Genomic DNA, 25,139 nt, shown 5'->3' with positions numbered 1-25,139 from the left:
ACATGTGGTATTAGGCTCACGTTAAGAAAAAAAACAAAACAACTATGGTCAATAACTTTTAAAAATTAAAATTCTATGTTTTTCTTTATTATAATCTATACAGAATTTTTGTAGTAGACAAGAAATGAAAAACTTTTGGAGCCATTTTTATAGTGGAATGTTCTTAACATCCTATATAATAAAAGCCTAATATGCTAAGTGTCCGGTCGTCTGGTCATCTGTTCAACTAATCAAAGCATAATATGCTAATGATATACTAAGGCCGCTCAACCGCTTGCTACAATGTGCACTGACCACCAGGGGGCAGACAGTCAACTGGTCAACCAGTCACTATGATGTGCACTGACCACCAGGGGGCAGACACACTAACTGGTAGGTTAGCTTGCTGCTGGGGTCCAGCCGATAGGGACTGAGCGAGACAGGCTGGACATGCCCTGGAGCCCTCCCATGGTCCTTCCCTGGCTGGCCAACCTCCCGTGTCCCTCCAGGTCCTGATGGTGCACAGTGGGATCCCTTGGCCTGGCCTTGCCCTCTCGCAATCCAGAACTCCTCCGAGAATGTCGGAGAGCCGGTTTTGGCCTGATCCCGCTCAATGCAGAAGCTGCCCCCTGGTGGTCAGTGCGCTCCCACAGGGGAGGCGCCGCTCAGCCAAAAGCCAGGCTCACTGCTGGCGAGGGCAGTGGCGGTGTCAGGAGTCTCTTCCACCTCCGCGGCAGCGCTAAGATGTCCAACTGACGATTCAGGCCCACTCCTCTGAGGGCTCTTGGACTGTGAGAGGGCGCAGGCCAAACTGAGGGACACGAATTTCGCAGGAGCCCTAGTTAAGTATATATTTTTCAAAGTAAAAAAATATATACTTTTAATAGTAATCCAAAATTTCTTCCCAGGTAGCCAGCCATAGAATCAAAATTTTAATAGCAAAACTAAGTTTGGCAAAGTACATGATATTTTAACATCACTTTTGTGACACAAAAGCATGACTATAAGTAAATTAGGAATGATTACACTAAATTACTGTTTGCTTTTCTACCTGCCTGCTACACAAATTAGCTTCAATGCAGAAGGAACATTTCTGAATAGAAAATTAAGTTACCAAGCTGAAATAAAATTGTGAGTATGGGAAGAACTACTTGATGTTTTCATAAGAAAAGGGCACATACATATTTGACATTTTCATTTACTTGTAAATTACTCATTTAGAAAGAAAGTATATAATAATCCAAACTATAATCAAACCTTCCAGAATAGTACATTTCTCATAAATAAAAGCAATGACTCATTTTACTTCACTAATACGGGTATTTGTAAATTGATTCTTTACATTAGTTAAAAGATCCCTTCCATCATGTGAGAACTCAGCAAGAGGTCAGCAGTTTGCAACCCAGAAGAGGGCCTTCACTAAAACCTGGCCCTGCTGGCACCCTAATCTTAAACTTTGTCTGCAGAACTGTAAGAAATAAAAGTTCTATTGCTTATAAGCCACCTGGTCCGTGGTATTTTGTTATAGCAGCCCAAACTAAAGCAACCACGTTTGCCCTTCTGGAAATAATCATGACCTGGGACAGAAGACCTGGACTCATCCACTGACATGGCCCCTCCCTCCTGGTCTTCAGTTTCCCCACCTCTACAGGAGGGAGAGAACCACATGATTTCCAAGGGACCTTCTGGTTCCTCTGACATCCTCTGGATTCAGTGGCTCTACTTTGCAATTTTGGCTGAAGTGGAAAGGCCCCTCACACTCAGGAGAGGCACACCTGTGGGCTGCACCTCTGAAGGTGGCAGGCAGTGAGGGGAGTTTAGTGAGGGAGCAAGGCAATCAAGCAATGATGAAGCTATGGGCAGACACACATCTGGCAGAAACAGAAGGAAGTCAGACACCTGGTTTTGAGTGTCCCTCCACCACTTAACTACATGACCCACGCTAGTCCTTAATCTGAGCCTTCATTTCCCTCTTGGTCCATGGATGAGCTATCAATGTGTCTGCTGAATTGGGTTTTGAACCCTGAGGAGCTAATCGAACAGGAAGCCAAACTCTGGGCTCTGAGATGTCACCTCCAGGAGGGGAGGGGCCAGTAAGGGGAGCCCTTCCTACCCACCTCCCACTCCTGCTGCTCCAGATGCAGCAGAGCAAAAGGTGCTGATACCTCTAAACCCAACTCCCCACAACCTTCTGCTATCAGACTAAAGCAAGAAATCCGGACTAGACAAGAGCCATTGTGTTAAAATTTTATGTGAAATTCTGTAAATGTAGAGTGTGCCTGAGTTCGCCTGCCCACGAGGCCTGGCCTGTCAGCTCACGCTCAGCACTTGGTGTGGATAGCTGTACTGCCCTTCTCCTCAAACTCTTCCTTGCTGACCCAGAGCTGCTGGAAGGCCTGTAGGGAGGCCAGGATGGAGCCACCAGTCCACACGGAGGTCTTCCTCTCGGAAGCTGCAGCCACTGTGGGGCTGTCCCGAGGGCACAAGAGGCTCAGCTCCCTCTGGAAGCGCTCAGGGAAGCCCTCCAGCATGGTGCAGCCACCACACAGCAGCACATTTGCGGCCATCTCCTCCTTGAAGCCCGCCTCCTGGCAGTGGCCCAGGCAAGTGGCTGTGAGTGCAGGGAGGCCGGGCTGGCTGCTTCCCACCAGGGTGGGCTTGAAGAGCATCTCGGCGCACTGGAAGCGCTCATGGCCAATGGTGATGACCTTGCCATCTGGGAGCTCGTAGTCCACGCGCAGCTCCTCCAGGTCCAGGCCAAGCTCCTCCTCAGGCTGGAAAGCCGAGTAGCAGCACATCTTCTTGATGTGGTCAAGTACGTGCAGGTGGTCGTCATTGGTGAAACTGTGGCCGGCCTTGATGAGCAGCTGCAGCAGGTAGTTAGTGAGGTCACCCCCCGCATAGTCAACCCGGCCAGTCAGGCCTGGCAGCACATTGCCTTCTGAGATGGGGACCACATGCGAGACACCGTGCCCGCTCTCCACCACCAGCCCTGTGGTCTTGCCGTAGGAATAGATGGACAGCAGTGACTGGGACGTCACGTGCATGGCGGGGATGCCAAAGGTCTCAAACAGGAGCTCCGCATACTTCTCCCTGTTGCTGCTGGGGCTAAGTGGGGGGTCGGAGACCAGCACGGCATGCTCCTCGGGGAGGATCTTCATCGCCTTGTGGAAGATGTACTCCCAGATGTTCTGGACACAGTCCCAGTCCACCACAATGCCGTGTTTTAGAGGGTTAACCAGCTTCAGGGGTGCCTCCACGGTGAGCAGCTCGTGGCCCACATAGATCTCCTTGCAGGCATCACCCACATCAGCTGCCTCGTAGGGCTTGCCCACCGTGGAGGAGATGAAGTAGGTGGGCCTTGGCTCTCCTGCATAGCCACACTTACAGTACTGCGAGCCCAGGTCGACAATAAGCGCCTTAATCTTGTGCACATTCTTGGGCTTCATCTTCAGCTGACTGGCTGAACTTGTGTCCCGAATGCCAGCATCAGGAGCTGACAGCGTTCCTGCCTCTCCAGTGTCACCATGAGCCTTGCCCGTGGGTATGGAGCTCAGGCTGTTCCTGGTCGCCATCTGCCTTCTTTCCTCACCTTTCTCACATCCACATCCTAGAGCTCCGTGGAGAGAAATGAGGGTCCCCCTCCAGCAGTGCCAGAGCAACTACTCAGGATTGTGATGTCACTGGGTGCTGGTCCATTCCAGCAGCAGGGGTTGGCTTGGCCTTGGCACCTGTGATCTGTCACCCTCACTCCCATCCCCTAACTTGACTTTGCTCACAACAGAGCAGGTAACCAGCACAGTTTTAGAAACTCAAGCACACTGGGGTCTCAGAGGTTTGTATTCCTACCCCCTTACATCCCACTCCTGACCCCCTGCTCACAAACTGGACACCTTTTCCTTCTCTGCTTCTTGGCTGCCAGAGTGATATATATTTGACCCCTTATAGTAAGCCAGGCACTATACCAGGCACCTCACATGTTACTTCACAGAATACTGAGAGGTAGACAGAGCTAAGGAAATTGAGGTTCAGAATTCCAATGACTTGCCCATGAGCACACAGCTCTTGGAGTGTTTGTAGTTTAATGCAAGTTCATCTAACTCCAATGCACCAGGTCTCCCTACAGAGTGTGACGGTCCCGAGAGTACTTTCATTCCTTCAACATTTACTGGGGTTTGTGGTGGACCCAGCCCAGTACAGCCTGCCAGTGATAGATAGGAACCCAGTCACAACCAGAGCCCAGCCTAGGTGGGAAGAAGATGGAATGGATGAAGGGATTTTGCAGGTGAAAGTCCATCAGGGGAACAGAGATGCACAAAGAAGGGAGCACTCATTGGAGGGAGGGAGTCAGAAGGTTCCCTAGAGTAGTGATGCTTAAGTCGAGTTCTCAAAGATATGTGGGTATCTGTCAGGTAGTTGAAGAAGAAAAGGCATCCCCAGCAGACAGCACAGCCTGAGCAAAGGCTCAGAGGGGGGCATGGTGGGGAACTACCTATAGTTAAGGTGTTTGTAAAAATGGATGAAGCTAGAGGGTCACAGAGCCACCCAGGGAGGGCTCACATGCTAGGAATAGGGGCTTGGATTGACTTGAGGACAGCTGGAAAACCATAAATACTCTAAGCTGAGAAGTGCTCAGATCTGACTTCTAGAACAATTTTAGAAAGATCTATGTTTAGCTGTAATATAAAGTGGCAAAACTCTAAGACCTAAAAGGAGAATTGAAGAAATTCTTATAAGACTTGAAGGCATCCTAATCCTAAACTAGGGCTGTGATAGTGTGGAAGAGAGCAGGGGCAGGTTCTAGAAAAGTTAGAAGGTAGAATCTATTCTAACTGGTTGGTTGGCTCGTGCCATCTCTAGCCTCAAGCATTGCATTTATATTAGATGACTGGATTAGATATGAAGGAGAAAGAGGAATCTCTCACTTCTGCCCAAAGAAAGAAAGATGGTCTGTCATACAAAATGGACAAATTCACTAGGTTCCCATAAGGCCCTCCATACCAAAATGCCCCCAAACCCACCAAAAACCAAATCTATTAGGACTTCGGTGACAAAGAAGTAAGAGGGAAAAAAGGAAAGGGAAACAACTGGGGCTGAGAAGTTTTTGGTGCAGAAGTAACTGAGGGATTAGGAGACATGGATAGGAAAGAAAAGGGGGGTTATTGCTATGAAGCATGTAAGCATGTTAATGAAGAACTCATGGGACTGTTTGTTGGCTGAACTGTTTCTGGAACATGGCACTATGAAACTGGCTTATGCAGATAACAACTTTATAAGGATCACAGTTATCAGCATCACCAAGCTCCAGTGGTGGTATCACAAGTCACAGAACTGAAGGATTGTACACTTGATCTGGAAGAAACAGTTGTGAGTCATAAACTTGTCCTCACACTGGACAGATGTAACTCTCTCAAGAAGCTACTAATTGGTCTTTGGTCTACTTTTGAGGTTGTGCAGAGCAAGCCAATTCTTCCATGTGACAACCCTTATGCTATTCAAAGGCAGTGTTCAAAGAAAAAGAAAATAAATTAGTTAAGAGTGGGTACATTTTAGTAACAGTGTATGATGCAATTCAATGGATTAATATATACTACTGAGTTATTTATATGAAAGATTTGACTCAAACCCAAAGTGTACTTTATTTTTTTCTTTTGCTTTAAGAATCAAAATCATCACTAAAGGGGGGAAGAAATCAAATATTATACCTGTATCTGAATGGAAGGAGCCTCTAGTGCTCTGTAAACCATTGGTAGGACACTGTTCTTTATTTCATCAGGAGGAGTTTTGGTTAGTAGCAAATCCATTTTTTGTAAGAAAATTAACAAAATCTGTGTAGAAAAAGGGAATAATGCATTAAATTCCAGAATTTTTACATGATTTTATATATCCCAAAATTAAAAGAATATTCTAAAGAATAAAATTCTAAAGAATAAGTTATATATTTTCACACTCACCATGTTGCTAGCCTGAGGGCATGGAAGACAAAAACATACAAATCAAGTCTCTTACATTTCTGGAAGCACAATATTTAACATCTACTCTCAGTTTAGGCATTTAAATAAAGACTAATTTCCTAACTCTCACAAATATTCAGTAATATGTCTCTTACCCACAAGTACCAACTATCTGGAAAGCAACTGGGTAAAGAAATAAAAGCCTGAGGGCAACAAAATCACATGGCCCCCAACAGTAAGTTCTGTCACTTGGTTTCTATGAAGCTCAAGAGAAGAAAAGGTACAGGAATAAAAAAGACTGTCAGGAAAAATTCTAGAAAGAAATGTTTCAGTTCATTTTTTGACCTAGCTGCCACCACGTACCTAAATTATAAGGAACAAACTGCCTCTTCTATTCATGAAGAATACTTAGTCTTGCCAAGGCTCGGTTAAAATTTTTCAGAAGGAATTTTTAGCTAGACTACTAAGGTGAAAAAGAGTACCAAAGAATGGAGGCAAATAAGAATTCAAATGGTATCCTTGGGATACTATATTGACTAATGCAAAGCTTAGTGGACATGTGGCTCTGCTATTTTCCCTCCTGATATCTTAACAGTGTTTATGGGAGTCTGCCTCAAAGCCCCCAGTTCCTTCATCTGCCCTTTCCTTAGCCACAGGAACTCCTGCCTTATCACAAAGACCTCCTTCTGTTCCCCTCCTTTCAAAGGAAAGATTGCAAACAGCCTGCCACAAAACCATTAAATCAGGTAGCTGATGGTTTATTAATAAGCGATTGCCATGTAGTGGCAAAAGCAAGTAATAATTTACTATGTGCCAGAAAATTTCATTTACTCTCAACAGCCTCTTTCATTTTGGAAATGAGCAAAATGGAAGCTTTAAAAGATTAAGGACTTGTTCAAGTAAGGAGGTAATGGACAGATTTCAACCCAGGTATATGACCCTACTGCTCTGAAATCCAAGACCATCTTGAATCTGGCAAATAAATACTGTAATAGAGTTTACATCAGACACTATGCTTTTCATTTACAATACACACACACATTATTTTTGGGTGCTATAAGCATTTTCCCTTTTCTGATGAAACTCTTTATTAACAATAAAAGAGAAAATACTGGCATAAACCTGTGTAAATGAAAGACTCTGGTTAACAGAAGAAACAAAAAACAGATAAGAACACTTAGAAGTGTAAGATATACTTCTTTTTCCAAACCTGTAACTTTTAATAAGACCAATGGGAACAGTATAACACATGCACAATCTCATTACAATTAATTTTCTGAGATGTTAACTTATAGAGAACTGCAGACACTTACTTGGGGAGTTCAATTATAATTTTAGGAATGGGTCACTTCAAACATGCAAAATAGCTGACCAATGAAAAAGAAGTCTCTTATATTTACCTCAGTTTTTTAAAAGTCACATATCCATTCCTTGTTTTCAATGATAGTCACTGTTGACCAGTATTACTGAATATCAGCTAATAAATAGGAAAATTATCTATATACATACCTGTATTGGCTCCTGCTGTTTAAAGACAGGGCCAAGGTCAGGTAGAATTAATTTGACATATTCTTCTTTGGTGCATTCTTCAGCAATCATTAGAACATTGGGCAAAACAAAAGGTACCATGTCAGGGTTTACAAATTCTGAAGTCAAGCAAGGCAAAATTCTCTGCACAATGACACGCTGAAAGGAAAAAATGTTTCATAAAACTAAATTTTATTTCACATCTTTAGTACTAACATTGAAATTATAGTTTAAAATCTCCAATCCCTTTGGGTAAGGTGATCATATAATTTATGGATGAAATTGGGACACTTTTAAAAGTAAAATAGGGTGCTATTGCCAATTATGGCAGGACAAAGACAAAACTTGGTAATGTGACAGATAAAAAGGGATATATAATCACTCTTCCTTTAGGAAACCTTCCCTCAATTAGTCTTCACGAATATGTTTTTCCTCTTAATTCCTTCACTGCTTATGATTCATACCACACAATTTAAACACTGTCCTATACTGTTAATTATTGCTTCACGTATGTTAATCCTATTTATACTTACTATAAAGGCCTTGAGAGCAAGAATAAATTTTTGTTTCCTCTTTATTCTCCATAGCATCTAACAAGTAAAGGGCTAGCAGTACTTATCAATTAATATCTGACAGATTAAACATGGGACATTATTTTGGAACCCGAAATTATTATTTTTCCAGTGGTTTCTTTAGCATTCATAGTGTTTATACTATACTAGAGGCCCGGTGCACAGATTCACCGGTGGAGTCCCTCGGCCTGGCCTGCAGGGATTGGGACAAAATGGGCTCTCCGACATCCCCCGAGAGGTCCCAGATTGCGAGAGGGTGCAGGCCAGGCAGAGGGACCCCACTGGTGCATGATCAAGGCCACGGAGGGACTGAGGAGGGCTCCAGGGCATGTCCGGCCTGTCTCGCCTAGTCCCGATGGGTCGGACCCCAGCAGCAAGCTAACCTACTGGTCGGAGCATCTGTCCTCTGGTGGTCAGTGAGCATTATAGCAACTGGTCGAAGCATATTAGGCTTTTATTATATAGGATTACATTCATTGTTTAATAAGCCAGAGAGGGAGAGTTGAGGAACTGGAGAGGCCTAGCATCAATACAAATGTATCCCCTTAAGTGTTGGTAATACAATGAGCTCCACAATAACAGATTATGGGTTTCTTTTCTGACATTTATCTTTCTAATTTTTTTATGCTATTTCATTTTCGAACAATGCAAATGAAGGTCCACTAAACTTCTGGCTTCAGTTTGAAGTCTTTTACAGTCACAAAGTTACATTTATTTCTTTGGAAGAGTTATTATAGCAAAGGCCTTGAGAGCAAGAATAAATTTTTAAATTCTAAAATCCTGGCTATATTAAGAATCTGACCAACAACAAACCTTGGGCAATTTTGGTAGAACCTTTGGCAGTCCTTTGAAAAACTGTGATTTCTGAAGGTTATCTCTTTGGAATAAGGTATCAAAATACTGCAGTGTTACTGCACCAACATCATCAAAGAAAGGAATCTAAAAACAGGAAATGAAATTATTTTGATAAATATTAAGGTACTTCTCATATCTGCAACTGCCACAATTTGATGAAAAATATTCAGAATATTTAACAAAATGCTAAGAGATTACTTCATAAAAACTGTAATTTAGAAAATCAGAATAAGGAAGTAACAAATTATTTTTCTTTCCAAGTTCAAATTTTCAGAAACAGTACCTTTGAGTTGGCTGGAATAACTTTTTTTTTTTTACATAACTAGTAAAATACTGAAATATTAAGTAAAACAAGTTGGAGGTACAAAGAACATCATTAATCTATTAAAGGCCATGCTTATATGAGTGAACAAGAGTTGGAGTGTCCAAAACTTTTGCAAGTATAACTATGTTACAACTGTTGTTTCTTTGAAATCTTAATTTTATATCAGAGCAGGTATATGCATAAATTATTTAAATGTTTAAGAGTAAAAGAAGCTGAATATTTAATACATTCAAGAATACAGATATCATCTGGGGACTATATCCGATTAAATCTTGTTTTAGAAGCAGTTTATCTACTTTCACAGATTTTCTGTTCCTCCACCTAAGGCAGAAATTCATGTGTACTCACTTACCTTCGTCATTTGATCTGCATCTGGTCTTACAGTTGGAGTTACATTTAACAGTAGTTTTACATGTTCACGGACTTCCTCAGGTATATTTGTAAGTGAACTAGATCCTAAACGACTCAACTATTCAAAAGAGTGATATATTAAATATGAACATAAAATATTCAGAGATATGCATTTATGTTGTCAAGTCCATTTAAGAAACTTAAAATTTACTTAAAAATATATTTTTAGATTCAAACAAATTGCTAATTCTATGACTGCAAGATAATTAAAACACTTATCTTTATTAGCTGATTATTTCTATTCCCAAAACAAAATGCCCAGTTTTTTAGACCATATTTTAAAATTCAGCCCTAACCAGTTTGGCTCAGTGGATAGAGCGTCAGCCTGCGGACTGAAGGGTCCCAGGTTCGATTCCGGTCAAGGGCATGTACCTTGGTTGTGGGCACATCCCCAGTGGGGGGTGTGCAGGAGGCAGCTGATTGATGTTTCTCTCTCATCGATGTTTCTGACTCTCTATTCCCTCTCCCTTCTTCTCTGTAAAAAAAAACAATAAAATATACTTAAAAAATAAATAAATAAAATTCAGTCTAGTAAATACATGTCACGATTACAGTTGTAATAACAGACTGTAATCCTCACTGATTAGATAATTACTTTTGCTAAGTTGATTTTATGCAAACAAACTATATATAAGACATTCATCTCAGAATTTTCTGAATACATTTTTAGGAAAAAAAAATCAAAGCAGCATTTAATACATTTTTAATGCAAGCAAATATTTAAAGATAAATACCTGATCCAACTGCCTACTGAAACTCTTATAAATATCTTGCTTGTTAATTTCAAATACAGGTTTCCCTTTGTTAAATACAGCATAAATGACAGTTCCTAAAGAGTACATATCACTGGCTGTTTCACAGCTCACAGAAAGTATGTATTCAGGAGCCAAATATTCAGGATTTGGAAGACACAATGATGGTAAATTTGGGTCCCATTCTTTACATGGAAACTTGGGCTATAAGAAGACAGAAAAGAGATTTTTTGGCTTACATATTTCAAATTAAAACAAACCTCTATCAAGTAACAATGATCTAGTTTTAAATTCATAGTTAGCCATGTAAGTAAAAAATTGTCATCCCCACCTTAAATCATACAATTCTCTAATTTCCAAATCTAGAAAGTGCATGGAACAAATTAAGAGATAATAAAAAGATCTCTTATATTGAGATTACTGGAGTTCTCTTCCAGAAGACTATATGATACACTATGTTTTATGATACACAGGTTTCAAGTTTTATTGGCTCAAATAGATTATTGATTGAAACCTGTTCTTTTACTATCTATGAGATTTAGTTAATAGGTTCAAAAAGTTGAAAGATTAAACAAATGTATGGAAAACAGACTTCATGCAGTGCTTCACTCACAGCACATAATCAATACGAATTCTTTCTGCTTCCCTTTAAAATGTTTACTTAAATTACAAATCTATCTTAGGACAAATCAAGGTCCTCTTAACAACTATATATAGTAAAAACTTGAAATACTACAGTGTTTTCCAAATGTAAATAGGCAGGTATAATCACTAAGTAAAAGTGCTTTAGAACCAGAAAGACTGGATTCATTCTAGCTTTACCATTTACCACCAGCCTAAACTTGGCAGGTTATTTTATTCTATAAACCTAACCGCCTAGTTGTATTTTTCCTATACCTCACTGAGTTGTTATGAGGATTAAATAAGTAAATCTATAAGAAGTGTTTAGCCCTAACCGGTTTGGCTCAGTGTACAAAGCATTGGCCTGCAGACTGAAAGGTCCCAGGTTCAATTCCGGTCACGGGTATGTGCCTTGGTTGCGGGCACATCCCCAGTGGGGGGTGTGCAGGAGGCAGCTGATGGATGTTTCTCTCTCATCGATGTTTCTGACTCTCTATCCCTCTCCCTTCCTCTCTGTAAAGAATCAATAAAATATTCTTAAAAAAAAAAAAAGTGTTTAGAGCCCTGACTGGTTTGGCTCAGTGGATAGAGCGTCGGCCTGCGGACTGAAGGGTCCCAGGTTCGATTCCGGTCAAGGGCATGTACCTTGGTTGCGGGCACATCCCCAGTAGGGGGTGTGTAGGAGGCAGCTGATCGATGTTTCTCTCTCATCGATGTTTCTAACTCTCTATCCCTCTCCCTTTCTCTCTGTAAAAAAAATCAGTAAAATATATTTTTTTTTAAACAAGAAGTGTTTAGAAAAGTGCTTCAGCAAATGTCATCATTGATATTGTTGTTATCATGCTCCAATAAGTTGGGGTAATATTGCTGGAGGGTCGCAATGCTGGTTTGTGCATGTGACATGGTGAGGAAAAAAATGCCTTAACCCAACAGCCCTCAAAATTTATTTAAATCTAGCACAGGGGTGGGCAAACTTTTTGACTCAAGGGCCACAATGGGTTCTTAAACTGCACCAGAGGGCCAGAACAAAAGCATGGATGGAGTGTTTGTGTGAACTAATATAAATTCAAAGTAAACATCATTACATAAAAGGGTACGGTCTTTTTTTTTTTTAGTTTTATTCATTTCAAACGGGCCGGATCCGGCCCACGGGCCGTAGGTTGCCCACGGCTGATCTAGCATCTTCTTCTCAAGCAACATTCACTATTGTGGAATTAACGAGCTGAAGAATACTCTTGGGTACAATGAACTGTAAAATTTTTCTATAAATTTAAGCATACCATTGTACCATGCAGCCTATTTCTAGACATTTATCAGGCTTACAAATTCTCTTGACCATTCCAGACGCCGTCACAAATTTCCATAGCTTTAAAAAATTAGAACACTAACACCTTCATTACCTCTTGTTCAGAAGGATTGGTCGATGATACACAAAAATCAAAGCCCATTATTTTCCAGGCTCCACTTTTATTCAAAATTATATTTTCAGGTGTAATATTTCCATGAACCATTTTCACACTGCTATGCAAAAATGACAATCCTTCAGAAACCTGTAAATGTAAAAATAACCAGACATTTTTACATTAAATAAAACTCCTTTCAATTACAATAATAAAGTGTCTCATAAATCATAATAGCTGCCTCTCCCAATAAAATATTTTTATTTTTCAGATAACAATTAAATTTCATCACAAATGCAAAAGTGCAGATAATCGCAGTTGCTAGGATAAACATGACAACAACCTGAGTACAACTATTAAGTTCTTTTCTTAAATTTTGTTTGTTTGTTTTGAGAGAGAGAGGGAGAGAGGGGGAGAGTGAAGGAAAGGGAGGGAGAGAGAGAGAAAGAGAGAGAGAGATTTGTTGTTCCACTTATTTATGCATTCATTTGGTTGTTTCTAGTATGTACCCTGACAGGGGGTGGAACCTGCAACTTTGGCATATCTGGAAGATGCTCTAACCAACTGAACTACCCAGTCAGGGCCATTAAGTTCTTTTCTATAAGCAAAAAGATAATATAAAAGCACTTTACTATCCTAATTTACTCAATTCCTGATTTTGAAAACTGAGGAAATCTTTGGTTCCTGAGTTACAGATAGTAAATATTGAGATACCTTTGTCAATTTAATTCTAATTCTTAGTATTTTTTATACTTACACTTCATATTGAAATTTAATTTTTCTGAATAGTGTTGTGCTCAGTTTTCAAATATTAACTAATATTCTCTCATTCTCAAAACATTTAGGTTTACTGAAAGAAGCCAGACCAAAAAAGGGAGTACATATTGTATAATCTACACTAATAAAAGAGAAACATGGTCATTAGCGTACGACCGCTACCCTTCCCATTGGCTAATCAGCATATCCTTATGCAAATTAACTGTCAGCCAAGATGGCGGCCGGCAGCCAGGCAGCTGGAAGCGAACATGAGGCTTGCTTGCTCCAGTGACTGCAGACTCCAACGTTCCCCGCCTGACTTGCCGGCCTCTGAGTTGCAACTCTAAGCAACTATGTACTATGTTGCAAATAAGAAGCTAAACAAAACCCCAGAAACCAGCTTTCAGCCTGCCGGGATCTCAGAGCTGAAGTTATACATTGTTTCGATTATAGAACGGCAAACAAACCAGATACAAAGCCTCAGAGCTAGAGCCAGAGCTAAAGCTGGCCCAGAATAAAATAAAAAAAGAGAAAAAAAAGGAGCGGTTGGGAGCTTCAGTCAACAACCGCCAGCCTGAAAGCAGCCCTCAGCCCCTCACCCAGACTGGCCAGGCACCCCAGTGGGGACCCCCACCCTGAAGGGTGTGTGACCAGCTGCAAACAGCCATCATCCCCTCATCCAGGCTGGCCAGACACCCCAGTGGGGACCCCCACCCTGATCCAGGACACCCTTCAGGGCAAACCAGCCGGCCCTCAGGCCTCTATCCTACATAGAAAAAGGGTAATATGCCTCCCAGCACTGGGATCAGCAGAGCCTTGAGGCCTCCTGGCACTGGATCAGCGTGACAGGGGGCAGCGCCCAAACCCCCTGATCACCCTGGGGCTCTGTGTGTGACAGGGGGCAGGGCCACAACCTCCCTATCCGCCCTGCACTCTTCGTGACAGGGGAAGGTGCCCCAACCCCCTGATCAGCCCTGCTCTGTGCCTGATGGGGGGAGCTCCCCAATCCCCTGATTGCCCTGTGGCTCTGTGGTTGACAGGGTGCGGCGCACCAACCCCCTGATCGGCCCTGCTCTGTGCATGACAGAGGGCGGCTCCCCAACTCCCCAATCAGCCCTGCTCTGAGCCCAACCAGGGGCTGCACCTAGGGATTGGGCCTGCCCTCTGCCACCCAGGAGCAGGCCTAAGCCAGCAGGTCGTTATCTCCTGAGGGGTCCCAGACTGCAAGAGGGCACAGGCAGGGCTGAGGGACCCCCCTCCCCCCCCCCCCCGAGTGCACAAATTTTTGTGCACCGGGCCTCTAGTGCCATTTATAAAATGCTAGGAAGTACAAACCAATTCATAGGGACAGAAAGCAGTTCAGTGATTTCCTAGGGCAAGAGATAGAAAATAAGAAAGAGGAGGGGAGAGGGATTATAACCAATATGAGGAAACCGGGGGGAGGGAGGAAATGGATATATGCATTCTTTTTATTGTAGTGATGGTGATTTATGAACTTATAAAACTGTATATTTTAAATATTGAAGTTTTTTGTATGCCAGTTAATTATACCTTAATAAAGATGTTAAAAATAATAAATGGAATGATCTCTGTCCTCAAGGAACTAAGAATCTACTGCAATTTATTCTATAGAGCTGAAGATATTTTGCTAAGCAGATAAAGAAAAATCAGAAAATATGGACATATATAAAATGGCTTACTATATCTCCTAATACCTATTAAATAATTCCTTTAAAGATATAATTTCTTTTTATTAACTACTTTATTATTTCAATTTAACATTTACAAAATGAATTCACAAGGTTTAAAACTCAAAAAAATCAAAAGGGAACCACCCCATGCACCAGTTAATGAGTGCCCTTACCCAAAGGTTACCCATATTATGTTTCCAACAATTTAAATATAACTTAAGTCTAGAAATAAACTACTGAAAATTCTAGAACAAAGAAATAATTTTTAAATTACTAAAAAAAAAAATGCAATGGTTTACATTAAGTAGTCTACATGGCTAATAAATCTGAAATAGCCAAAAACAATTTTGAAGGAAAAAATTCTTTCACAAGATGAATAAAAATACATACCTGAAGCAAGCCATATTTAGTTTCTACATCATAAAGTTTATAATCCTTAATGTCTGGAGAAACAGTAGAAGGCAAATTTTCCCAGTTACCTAGAACATTGGCTAAACTGGCAAAAACTGGTTCTGTACAAAATGCCAAGCAATCCCTGTTTTAAAAAGGAAAAAGGGTTATTCACTATCATTTTTTCCACATTAACAAAATTACTTATACATAAAACATTATTGGTTCTATTAACAAAAACATAATCTATTTTAGATTTCTCTTCAGTATTAACTTAATAACTCAAGCCAATAGAACAATGTCAGGAAGCTTTGCATAGGAATTATACTGGTAAATCATTCAACGGTCTTTTAAACTAAGTGTTATAACTGTTGTGATACATTTTTTAAAACTTAAAAAAGTCAGGAAATAAAACATTATTTCAACTGTGCTTTTTGATGATTGATATTCTTCATGGAAAACCAATGAACTAATTTAAAACATTATATCTTAAAACATTATCTTTATTTCTAAGGCTATAATTTTCAGACTATGTGCAAAGGAAGCTACAAATTTCCCATAAAGGCCTCTGGAGCAAGAGGAATCAGAAAGAGGGACAGGGCATAGGTCCAGGTCCCTATAACCAATTCCATAGGAGCAGCTTTGTTTTTTATGTATTTTATATACCATTTTGAAAGGTGTCAGATTTTTAAATTTTTAAAATTACTGCTCTTTGCCCAACTGGCGTGGCTCAGTGGTTGAACATCAACCTATGAACCAGGAGGTCAGGATTTGATTCCTGGTCAGGACACATGCCCTAGTTTGGGGGGTATACAGGAGACAGCCAATCAATGATTCTCTCTCATCATTGACATTTCTCTTTCCCTCTCCCTTCCTCTATGAAATCAATAAAAATGTATATTTTTTAAAAGATGACACAACATAAATTTCATTTTTTTGTCATTCTCAGCAACAGATCCCAAACTCATCCTTAAGAAAAATAGATGATAGAGTAACTTAGGCTATGGACTAACAAACTAGGCAAACAGAAGGTTAAATGTATAGAGCAGTACCTGGAACACACATAAAAACAGCCCCCAAAGAGCGAATCAATGACGAGAGGACAGGAAATTCTAGTAAATTAACAAGGACAGCAACTTTCAGACAGGGACTGTATTTATACTTCTCTTGCATCTCCCACTTTGACTATTACAGTGTTAAGCACAGAATAAACAAACAGACTCATGGCAAATGTGAAGAAAGCTTCAGTTAATATTTCAAAAACAGACATATACACAGAATATGCAAATAAATTTTAGGGAAATAACTAATCCTTAAGAACTCAACACTCAGTTTATAAAAATTTTTTTACTGACAGGATACTGTATAGACAGATTTCATAAATAAAGTTATTATAAACTATTTGTTCAGGAAGTTTCTTACATAAGTTTTTATAAAAATTTACCTGGATTCTTCCAAAGGATGCTGGACAGTAAGAAGTCGAGGGTGCCGTAGCCGAGTTAACTGTTGGACTCCACGTTTTAGAGAATCAATGATTTGATCCTTTTCAAATTTTTGATATTTGTCAATCAGCTTTTTATCAAAGACAAAAACAGCTACTTCCTAAAAAAGAATTGTGTAACTAATTTTAATCAAGAATATATGTGTATTAAAATTTTATTTAAGTGTCACAACAGTCTTCAAATAATTAAAAACTAATAGCCTGGAAATTTTAGCATCATTGTAATATTTTTCTAATATCAAAAAGCTTGTTTCTTCATGATTAGTAAATCTAAATATTTTTAAAGGTATAAGACCCACAGCCTCATCTAAGAACACAGGAAAATCTCCATATCTGAACTCTGGTATCATAGGTACACATAAACTGTGTGTAATGTGTTGTCCCACATTTAGTAGTCTCTTACGTAACCAGAATTCAAATAAAAGTTAAAATGTTTAAAAATTCAAAATGCTATTCATAATGATATCGCTGGAGTATATTACAAAATTTTGAAATCCTTTTTAAAAGAAAGTTTGAACATGTCAGGGAGTGGTTGTTTATACACAAAACAATTTATAAGCATCTTTTACATATGAATAACCTATAATTTCTCTCTCTCCTTCTACCCTATCCCTATCTTGTTATGGGGTAGTAATGGGAATGGTTAACAGTACAGGAAGATGCTCCCCCATCACCTCTCTTTGAGATCATTCACAGCTTATTTTATACTACCAAAATCACACATCTTCCTTAACTGTCATCTTGCTTTCATTCTCTCTCAGTTACCCAGGAAAAATAGTTCCCATTCATTTACCCAATCTTAACAAATCAGTCAAAAACTAGCCATATTGATAGTTGATGAATAACTAGTTATATCTCCTTCATAAATACAAAGAAAACTGATAAAGCTGAAAGCAAAATTAGCAGGAATCAATGCTAGCCTTCCAAAATTCTTTGATTTTTTTCCTTTTTATTGAATTTATTGGATGACACTGGTTAACAAAATTATACAGTTTTCAGGTGCGCAATTCTACAACAATCATCTGTAATTGTTTTGTGTGTTCACCACCCCAAGCCAAGTCTCCGTCCATCACCATTTATACCCCTTATGCCCTCCTTCAACTCCTCCCATCCCCCTCCCTGTCATGAAAGATTTTTGAATGGCTCTTCCAGAATTTCTATAAAAGTCTCTTTCAAAAACTTCTAATTAAATTTTTTACTATTAAACTTCAATATCCAAAACAGTATCTTTCCATTTTATTGTTGTTCTCTTCTAATTATTTTTGCCACATTATGATTGCTTTCACAAGTTAGCCTAGCAACCTAACCACATAACAGAGATTTCACTGCAGAATTCCAAGCCAATAAATTTCTCAAATACAACTTAAGTTAGAGGTTCCTTATATATGTAGGATATTAGGTTCCTCTAATATCCTTAACTTAAATCTCTGAAAAGTGGTAACATACAGGGACTGTTTAGTACTGAATTTTAACATCCCATTCCCCAAGCTTCTGTAGACTTTTTAGGAATTCTTTCATTCCTAATAGCAACCCTATGACACAAGTTATTATCCTCAATTCACAGATGAGGGCATTGTGAAGATAAATGTATTATCTAAGATTTCACACCTGGTAAGATGAAAAAATCAAGATTCGAATCTAGTCAGTCTAATCCTAGGGCCCACATTCTTAGCCAATACACTGTTTTGTCTCCCCAGAAATAACACATGGCCAATATATATCGAGCACCCCAGTAAAACATGACATATGCCTTCAGGAAAACAATCATTTAAGTGAGAGCTTTAAACAACATTCATATATACTGATAAATACATTATTTTACCTCTTTTGCTCATTATGAGACACAAGACAATCTGGAGCTAAGAGCATTACGTACTATTAATTTGAACTAAAAACAAATGACCTAGAAGTTCAAGTTCCTCTCTCACTATTCATGTGACAACCTTATTTTAGTAAGTGTTCTGCTATAACACATTTTATAAATGCATCCAACTTAAATCTGTTTATTTTTTCAAGATATTTTACGTCTTTAAAAACAGGTCATGTGAAATGGCTCTTGACTCTTGCAGTTTCACACCTTAAGGAGGAACACTACAGTTCGTAAAGAAGAAAAACATGAAACTCTCTCAGACAGTCTTCTTTTAGGTCAAAGATGAAAGATTCCTACATAGGTCAGAATAGGTTATTTTCTTTGTTTCAATTATTTAATTAAAGTAAACCACTTTCAACAAAGTTGTTACTAATTAACTAACGCTTTAGGCCTCATACCTACATCCTAAGAGAAAACTTTCATCAGAAGACTATTATCTAATTTCTAATTTGTGTTTTCCTTCTAGTATTTCACTATATAACCTCTGCTAACAAATACCACTTGTGTATAACTCCTGCCACCTTATATGTTTACAAGTTTCTTGAAGAAAGAAACCATACCTTAAGTATCTCTGTACCCACCACAGGATCTACACCTAGAAGACAGATGTTTATTGCCTACTGGTAGTGAATAAAGCAGTTACATGAAGCTTTTCATTATTGTCTTGAATTAAAATCTTTTTCAACCTTTCATTATGAAAATTTTCAAACATACAAAAAGATAATATAGTGTCACCATCCAATATATCTTCTACTTAAGATTCAACAACTATTAACTCTAAATAAAAATTCTTTTATTAAAAAAATTACTTAAGAAAACATAAGCCATATTAGCACTCTACTATTTATTTACTTCATATTCTTTAAAATACATTAGCAAAAAAAGTTACCACTAAAAAGTATTTTTCCTGCCCTAACCGTTTGGCTCAGTGAATAGAGCATCAGCCTGCGGACCAGAGTCCTGGGTTTGATTCCGGTGAAGGGCACATACTTTGGTTGCAGGCTCCTCCCTGGCAACCAATCAATGTGTTTCTCTCACACTGATGTTTCTCTGTCTTTCCCTTTCTCTCCCACTCTCCCTAAATATCAATGGAAAAATAGCCTCGGGTGAGGATTAAAAAAAAAAAAGGAATGCCAACTGGATCAGAACTATGGTAAATAAATCTAAATGTCAGGTGAATAAAAAATATTTTTTTAAAAAAGTATTTTTCCTAAATAGCCTATCTTTAAATTTAAAAAGGCTATGAAATAATTTATTGTAAAAACAAATGTTTCTCAAAATGGAGGCTGTATATATCTTTTTTAAAATATATTTTTATTGATTTCAAAGAGAAAGGGAGAGGGAGAGAGATAGAAACATCAATGATGAGAGTAAATCATTGATCAGAGGCCTCCTGCACCGCCCCCTACTGGGGAGTAAGCCCACAACCCAAAAAGGTGCCCTTGACAGAGTGGAACCTGAGACCCTTCAGTCCACAGGCTGACACTCTAGTCCAGGGGTGGGCAAACTTTTTGACTCGAGGGCCACAATGGGTTCTTAAACTGGACAAGAGGGCCGGAACAAAAGCATGGATGGAGTGTTTGTGTGAACTAATATAAATTCAAAGTAAACATCATTACATAAAAGGGTACGGTCTTTTTTTTTTTAGTTTTATTCATTTCAAACGGGCCGGATCTGGCCCGCGGGCCGTAGTTTTGCCCATGGCTGCTAGTCTATCCACAAAGCCAAACCAGCTAGGACTGTATATATCTTTTGATATATGCCTAATTTATAATTTTTAAAAGCTACTTTGCTTACTACAAAGTGAACACTTGCTGAAAACAAGATAGTTTAAGTAATAAAATCTAAGTTAATGTAGACCAATGTGTCTAGGGCTTCCTAACAGCAATCAGGACCTCCACTAACCTATCCCTCAAGCTACCAGAAATGGTTTTTTAAACACAGCGGTTCCCTGTGATCTCTATTTTATGGATCTTTCATGACTGGCCAAACATCATACTCTTCATTTTTCATGTGATTTTGCGACAATGTTTCTTTCTCAAAACCATAAAGCAAAATCTAAAATTTTATTTAGATTAAGTTAAAAATAAGGTGGTTTTGAGAAGACTGAGAGATAAGATACACCCTTATTTATTTTTAACTATTAAAACTAGGCATTCGAATCTCTTAGCCCAAAGTCCCTAATCTGTTGTTTACCTCAAAGTCAAATTTAAGATCATATATTCTGCTATAAAACACAACTGCAATCAAGTACACTGCATGCTACATCAAGAAAGATGCCCTCAGCCTCAATGTCCCTTTACAGGGGGAAGTAAGGAGGGGGAGGACTATGGAAAGTATCATTTTCCTTGTTTTTTCCTTCCAGTTTCTGTAAGTTCACAGTATCATTTTCCTTGTTTTTTCCTTCCAGTTTCTGTAAGTTCACAGAAAGTTCTATATTTTGTCCTGTATGGTAAAACCAGCCACATGTGGCTACGGAACATTTGAAATGTGACCAGTGCAACTAAAGAACTGAATTTAATTTTATAGAATTTCAATTAACTAAAATAGCTATATAAAGCTTGCAGCTACCACACTAAATATACTGAATAGCAAAACTCTAGATTATTTTCTGTGATTCCCAATTCAGTGCCCAGGTGAGTAAAGACAGCTATTCCTTCAAGAATGAGCCAGTAGTCCAGATAGGATTATCAGTTCTGACCCATAAGAGGTGAAAGAGGCAAAGAAAAACATTTCAAAACCACATCCATAGAGAACAATGAAATATTTCAAAACTATATTTTTCCTCAAAGCAATAAATTTTGGGGTGAGGGGACAAGAAATATGGTAAAGTTTCCTAAGAGAACCCAGTTCTGGCAGTCAGCAATTAAGAACTGCTGTATTACTGTACAGTAGTTAATCAATGATCTATTATCTGTGCCTTGTTCTCATGTTCTATGAGCAGCAGCTCCAACAGTATCAAAGGATGTCAGCGTATGTATGAACTACAAATATAAACACAAATACCTAGGACACTTTTGGTTAAGCACAAAGACACTATTATGTTACCACATGCTTAAAAAGTAATGTAAAATTCAGTAAATTTGGTGTTTCTTCACTTTCCCCTTATATAACTACTTGTAAAAGCAAATTTGTGCTATTGTGGGAGGATGGTCATTTATAGGCTTCATGACTTCAAACTTCAATGAGCTTTTTAAGTAGTTAATACTCAAGTAACCACTTACTTTGTGGATGAAATTCTGTTGAATTTAAAGGGAAAACAATGTTCAAAAAAATGACAAATCAGTCAGCATTGAAGATACAGATCAATTTTGGACTTAAAGACTCCCTCCAAATGGCAATAAAAACAAGATTTGCAGGTCAGGTACAAACCACATACCAGCACCCTGACGGGTTTGGCTCAGTGGATAGAGCGTCGGCCTGCGGACTGAAGGGTCCCAGGTTCGATTCCGGTCAAGAGCATGTACCCAGGTTGTGGGCACATCCCCAGTAGGGGGCGTGCAGGAGGCAGCTGATCGATGTTTCTCTCTCATCAATGTTTCTAACTCTTCCCTCTCCCTTCCTCTCTGTAAAAAAATCAATAAAATATATTAAAAAAAAAAAAAAACACATGCCAGCAATACTTTTCATAGAAGTATTATCAAAGCCAATTTAGTCTTTAATACTTGTTTGGGAAAGAAGCTGATTTGGGAAAAGTGACAAATAATACATATCCACAATTATATGACTGTGATAGTCACCGGAAAATTCGTGTAATAAATCCCATAAGTCTTACAATCCTAATGTTTCACTTTTAGGGAAGTACAGTACTTTTAGAAATGGTGATTTTTCCTTTTAAAGAACATACTTCTACAGAGGCCTTAAATGGGAAGGTTTTTCAATTCTTTAACAATTCCAACAGAAAGATGCAGTAAAATTTAACACTAATGATCCTCCACATTTCTAAGAACAATCTGTTGGATCTCCTAAGTCAAATTTAGAAAATAATACTACAACTCATTCATATACTACTACTCACTAAAAGGTCAGTTAGTTTTAAAATAACTTTAAAATCAGTATACAGCAAGACACGTTAGTACTGATTGTAGCCCACAAATATAGCCCTTTCCAGTGGTAAAACTTATTCAGGTTAAATGCAAAAGAATATTATAGGAGTTAATTTTCAAGAAGGCTATAGAATTAAAGAGAGAATAAGAATACACTCCATAAGAATGCATTTAATGCTGAAAAAAATTTAACTGTTTATTTTACCAATAACTTATTGACAAATATGAAAAGAAACATGACAATTTTTATTCTAAAACATATACTTTGCTAAATATTAAAATGTAATACTACATAATCATTTGCGCAGCTGGTATGTTTATTAAGTAAACAAAATTAAATTATAAGATGAGATGTTATATCAAACAATATACTAACAACCAGGAGATTCAAGGCATGTTTAAAGCATTTGTTTTTGAATGACTTCATCAGACAAAATGAGAACTAAAGAACCCATCATTTTTGGCATTTCTTAACATAAAAATGCATACATGCATGTTATGATCCTTATTAGCATGTATTTTTTCCAATTGGATTCAATGAAAACTTACCTGTTTTGTTGACTTTTTTGTGCCATTAAAAATCTTCCAAGCTAGACCATTCCCACCACTGGCAATGTGTCGACCAACATCGAATTCTCTAGTGACAGGATTTCCCATTACAGCACTAGTGACGTCTGCTGTTACTTTTGTAACAGTACTCTTCAACTTATTAAGCATGGACTCCATGGCTGCAATATTGGGCAATTATAATTACCTAGAAACACGGGGGTATAAGGGAGCTCTGATCATTTCTTTATTCTTATTTAATCACTTAACATTAATTACTTAGTATGAAAAGCTTAATATAGCTAAACATCGAGCAAAACAATCCTATAGAGATAAAAGCTACATGATGGTTTGGTCTTCTGAGAACCCAATATAACTTTCGTGCAAATTTAAGTCTAGGAACCAACCTGTTCTCTGCAACCTCAACTGTCACAGAACAGGAAGGAAAACACATATTTACACTTGACACTGATATGAATGTTGCTCAACTATATAACTTGGACCTTTTAAGACATACAGTGATGTAAAGGGTCTGAATCTTCCTTCATACTAAAAACAACCATGTAAAACTTGAAAGGAGACAAAAACAGTAGATTTAAATCCAACCATATAAATAATATCATTAAGTATAAATCATTTTAAATTCAAATTAAAAAGCACAGATTGTCAACTAGATTTTTCTAAAAAGGAGACCCAATTTATGCTGCTTACAAGAAACCCACTTTAAAACCACTTTACAAGATGACTTAAAAGTAAAAGAATGTGAAAATATACCAAGCTGGTGTGGCTATATTAATAGACAGAATAGGCTTGAAGACAAAGAAGGACATTTCATAATGGTAAAGTTAATTCGTCAAGAAGACATAACAAACCTAACTGTGTACACACTCAATGAGAGCTTCAAAATAAATGCAGCAAAAAGTGACAGAACTGAAAGAATAAAAAGACAAATCCACAATTACAGTTGGACTAGAAGGGTCCTCACTCAGTAACAGATGGACAGAGAGACCAAGTAGACAGAAATCAGTAAAGATATAGAAGACCTGAACAACACTATTAAACAATCTGATCTAAAACACTCTACAACAGCAGAATACATTTTCTTTTCTTGTATACATGGAACATTCACTAAGACAGACTATATGCTGGGCCATAAAACACATCTCAACATACACTTGTTAGACATTGGGAATACAGATGTAAATGGAAACGTATCTGCTCTATAGGGACTCAGTCCAAAAGCAGACTAAGACCTCCAAAATTTTACAGCAACTCACTAGAGGTATGAATGTACCATGTTATGGGAACACAAAAATGAGCTTAAAAACGAACAGTTTTTCAGATAGAAAAAATGGGAAGGAGCATTCCAGAAAGGATGTACCAAGACATAAAGGAGAGAAAGACTATGATGTGATCTGAAAACTACAAATAGTCCAATATGAAAACAAACATTATTTTCAGAGTTTATATTCAAATTTGAGATGCCTATTCATAATCTAAACAGAATCAACACTAGTACCCAAGGTAGGAATAGACGTGGAAATTCATCTGGTGAATTATTTAATATTTATTGAGTACCCACTATGTACTTGACACCATATAAGAAACTGGGAAGAAAGAAATAAAAAAAAAAAATAAGTCATGAAAGATCTTACCATCCAAGGGGCAAGAGAGAGAGAAGTAAGCCAACCATAGCATTAGCCTACAGTGATAAAATGCTAAAGAATATACATGCACAGCGTTAAAGGAACAAAAAGAAGAGGAACAAGTGGAAGCAAGTTTCCCCCAAACAGTAATACTAGAGATGTCTTTAAAGGTGAGTAGGAGTGAACTAGATAGCGAATGGTAGAAGTATTGGAGTAATAAAGCAGTTCAGACAAAAGCTGGAGTATAAGAAAGAAGTATGAGAAAGGAGACTTAGAAAAGTGAGATCACCATGGGTA

At 38.4% G+C, this 25,139-nt stretch overlaps 2 protein-coding genes across 2 annotated transcripts in view; both read right to left on the bottom strand.

The window, feature by feature from the left end:
- SCYL2 (SCY1 like pseudokinase 2) overlaps positions 1 to 25,139 on the bottom strand; it is a 56,206-nt gene that overhangs the window by 24,477 nt on the left and 6,590 nt on the right. Inside the window, exons 2-10 of the mRNA XM_070410894.1 lie at positions 23,200 to 23,404; positions 16,678 to 16,835; positions 15,234 to 15,378; positions 12,397 to 12,546; positions 10,358 to 10,579; positions 9,565 to 9,681; positions 8,846 to 8,971; positions 7,443 to 7,619; positions 5,685 to 5,807 (exon numbers count right to left, since the gene is read on the bottom strand). Coding sequence (XP_070266995.1) covers positions 5,685 to 5,807; positions 7,443 to 7,619; positions 8,846 to 8,971; positions 9,565 to 9,681; positions 10,358 to 10,579; positions 12,397 to 12,546; positions 15,234 to 15,378; positions 16,678 to 16,835; positions 23,200 to 23,376 — 1,395 coding nt within the window. The 5' untranslated portion in view covers positions 23,377 to 23,404. The remainder of the gene's footprint in view (positions 1 to 5,684; positions 5,808 to 7,442; positions 7,620 to 8,845; positions 8,972 to 9,564; positions 9,682 to 10,357; positions 10,580 to 12,396; positions 12,547 to 15,233; positions 15,379 to 16,677; positions 16,836 to 23,199; positions 23,405 to 25,139) is intronic.
- On the bottom strand, positions 2,301 to 3,976 carry LOC139005728 (actin-like protein 7B). Its single transcript, XM_070407939.1, has one exon. It carries the CDS (start codon positions 3,552 to 3,554, stop codon positions 2,301 to 2,303), a length of 1,254 nt encoding a protein of 417 aa, XP_070264040.1. The 5' UTR covers positions 3,555 to 3,976.

The sequence above is a fragment of the Myotis yumanensis genome, unplaced genomic scaffold, assembly GCF_028538775.1.
Source record: "Myotis yumanensis isolate MYYU_CA2020_CCGP unplaced genomic scaffold, mMyoYum1.0.hap1 SCAF_3, whole genome shotgun sequence".
NCBI lineage: Eukaryota > Metazoa > Chordata > Mammalia > Chiroptera > Vespertilionidae > Myotis > Myotis yumanensis.
The sequence above is the reverse complement of the archived record's forward strand: the minus strand, read 5'-3'. Positions and strand labels throughout refer to the sequence as shown.